This window comes from Trypanosoma equiperdum, assembly GCF_001457755.1.
Source record: "Trypanosoma equiperdum strain OVI genome assembly, contig: ctg_1946, whole genome shotgun sequence".
NCBI classification, from domain to species: Eukaryota; Euglenozoa; class Kinetoplastea; order Trypanosomatida; family Trypanosomatidae; genus Trypanosoma; species Trypanosoma equiperdum.
In genome coordinates, this window is record NW_027124000.1 from 7,575 (window position 1) to 9,458 (window position 1,884).

Sequence of the window (1,884 nt, forward strand, 5' to 3'; positions counted from 1 at the left end):
GCAAGCAAAGGTGACTAAGTATTTTTGTAGCAACTATTGTGATGCTGGCACTGCATGTAACAGATAAACAAAGAGCGAGCGGCCGGAACTCAAAAAACAGGCTGCAATCCACGCTTACTCGTGCTTGGCCGTAGAAGCCAAATCCCCAAAACTGTAACCACGTAGCATTCTAACCCTAAGTACACTTAACACCAGGATTTATAACACATACCTAAGTATACCGAGAAACAAAGAGGCTACCGAGATGCACACCGCACTAATTTGCGCGGTATTATTTACAATGGCGATGGTGTTGCGACACAAGGCACAAGGTGCCGTGACAGACAACGAACACGGCGGTGATTTTGCCGCCCTGTGTGGTCTCATACAACTTGCCGAACCAAATACGCCGGAGGTCAGCCTTCCTCAAGAGATAATAGCAATAGCTGACGAACTGTTGGTAGTTAACCTGAGCATGAGCGACACTGCAATTCAGCAACTAGTAACAAAGCACAAAGGCAAGAGCTGGGATGACATTCCAGCCGCCGACAAACCAGCCGCACAACCTTACAAGGACCACTGGCAGCACTGGCAAAAGTCGGTAGCAGACCCACAACCGGAAAATGTAAAGTTCAAACTAGAGCAGTTCAAAAAGTTCAGTCAAAACACTATGGCAAAAAACAAATTTCATCTTATAGCTGACGCGGCGTTGCAGTTAGCGACAGAAGCAAAAGCACTAGTGGCACGCAAAACAAAGGCGGATATAGACACAAAACTAACGAAAGCACTAAATGGCAACAGTGCCCCGACAAACACGTTCACGTTTTCGGCCGGCACGCGAGCGCAGCTGTGTGGAACTGGAACGGCAACAGCAGGACAACAGGCCGGCAAGGCATTATTGGTTGACCTTTTGTGCATTTGTGCGGGTGCCAATACAGATACCACAGCAGGCAAAAGCTGCTGCAAGGGATGCGAAACAAGCCCAAACGCCGATTAATCGGACCCAGCAACAGCAAGCAAAAATCGAGCTGAACACATAGCCAAGCAATGCCCAACCACAAGGGCAACAGCAGATAAGAGCACAACAAAGCTCCACCACCTGCTAGGAGATTTCTATACGCAAGTAAACACGGCAAAAGGCACCGGAAAAGAGATGAAATACGCCCTCGGAACTGTCGGCGGCAACGGAAACGACGGTTGCACTGGCAAAGTAGGAAACACCAACAACGGAAGATGCGTCAAGTACACGGACGACAGCATTCTTAAGGGGACACCGCAACTTGACTGGGTACAGAACCTCATTCAAGCCGCAGCCGACTATGACACGAGGACAGACAACATGAACAAGGTACAGCGAATAGCAGACAAAATGGAGGTACTAAACAAGACCGCAACAACACTGCTTTGGGAACAACAGCCAGTCCCAATCCTCCAAACAAAAGCGACAACAACTACAACTCATCAAACAGCAGAGGAGACAAAACAAGAATGTAAGGCGATAACGAAAGCAGCTGATTGCGAAAAGAAGGAGCCACTCTGTGAATGGAAAGGAGGAAATGACAAAAATGGAGAATACTGCAAATTGAATGAGACGCATGTAGCAGAACAAGCAACCAAAGCAGGAACGGGAGAAAATGGAGAGACAAAACAACAGATAAGTGTGGTGCGGCTAAAACTCCTGAGGAATGTGCTGCAGTAAAGGGTGAAATTCCGAAAGATAAAAAAGCTGTTTGTGGATGGATTGAAGGCAAGTGCCAGGATTCCAGTTTTCTATCAAGTAATAAATTCGCCATCAGCGTGGTTTCTGCTTCTATGAGTTCGGTAGAATTGTGTGTGGTTTTTCTCAGTTATATGAATTTATAATTTTTTTGATATAATTTGCTATATTCGGTAAACTTTCGTATA

At 46.4% G+C, this 1,884-nt stretch overlaps 1 pseudogene across 1 annotated transcript; it reads left to right on the forward strand.

Annotated features, from left to right (window-relative positions):
* The first annotated feature begins 157 nt into the window (after window positions 1-157).
* TEOVI_000591600:pseudogene lies at window positions 158-1,850 on the forward strand (annotated as a pseudogene). The gene is given in 3 exon segments: window positions 158-1,624; window positions 1,627-1,836; window positions 1,839-1,850. Coding segments are annotated over 3 exon segments (1,689 nt in total).
* Window positions 1,851-1,884: the final 34 nt, after the last annotated feature.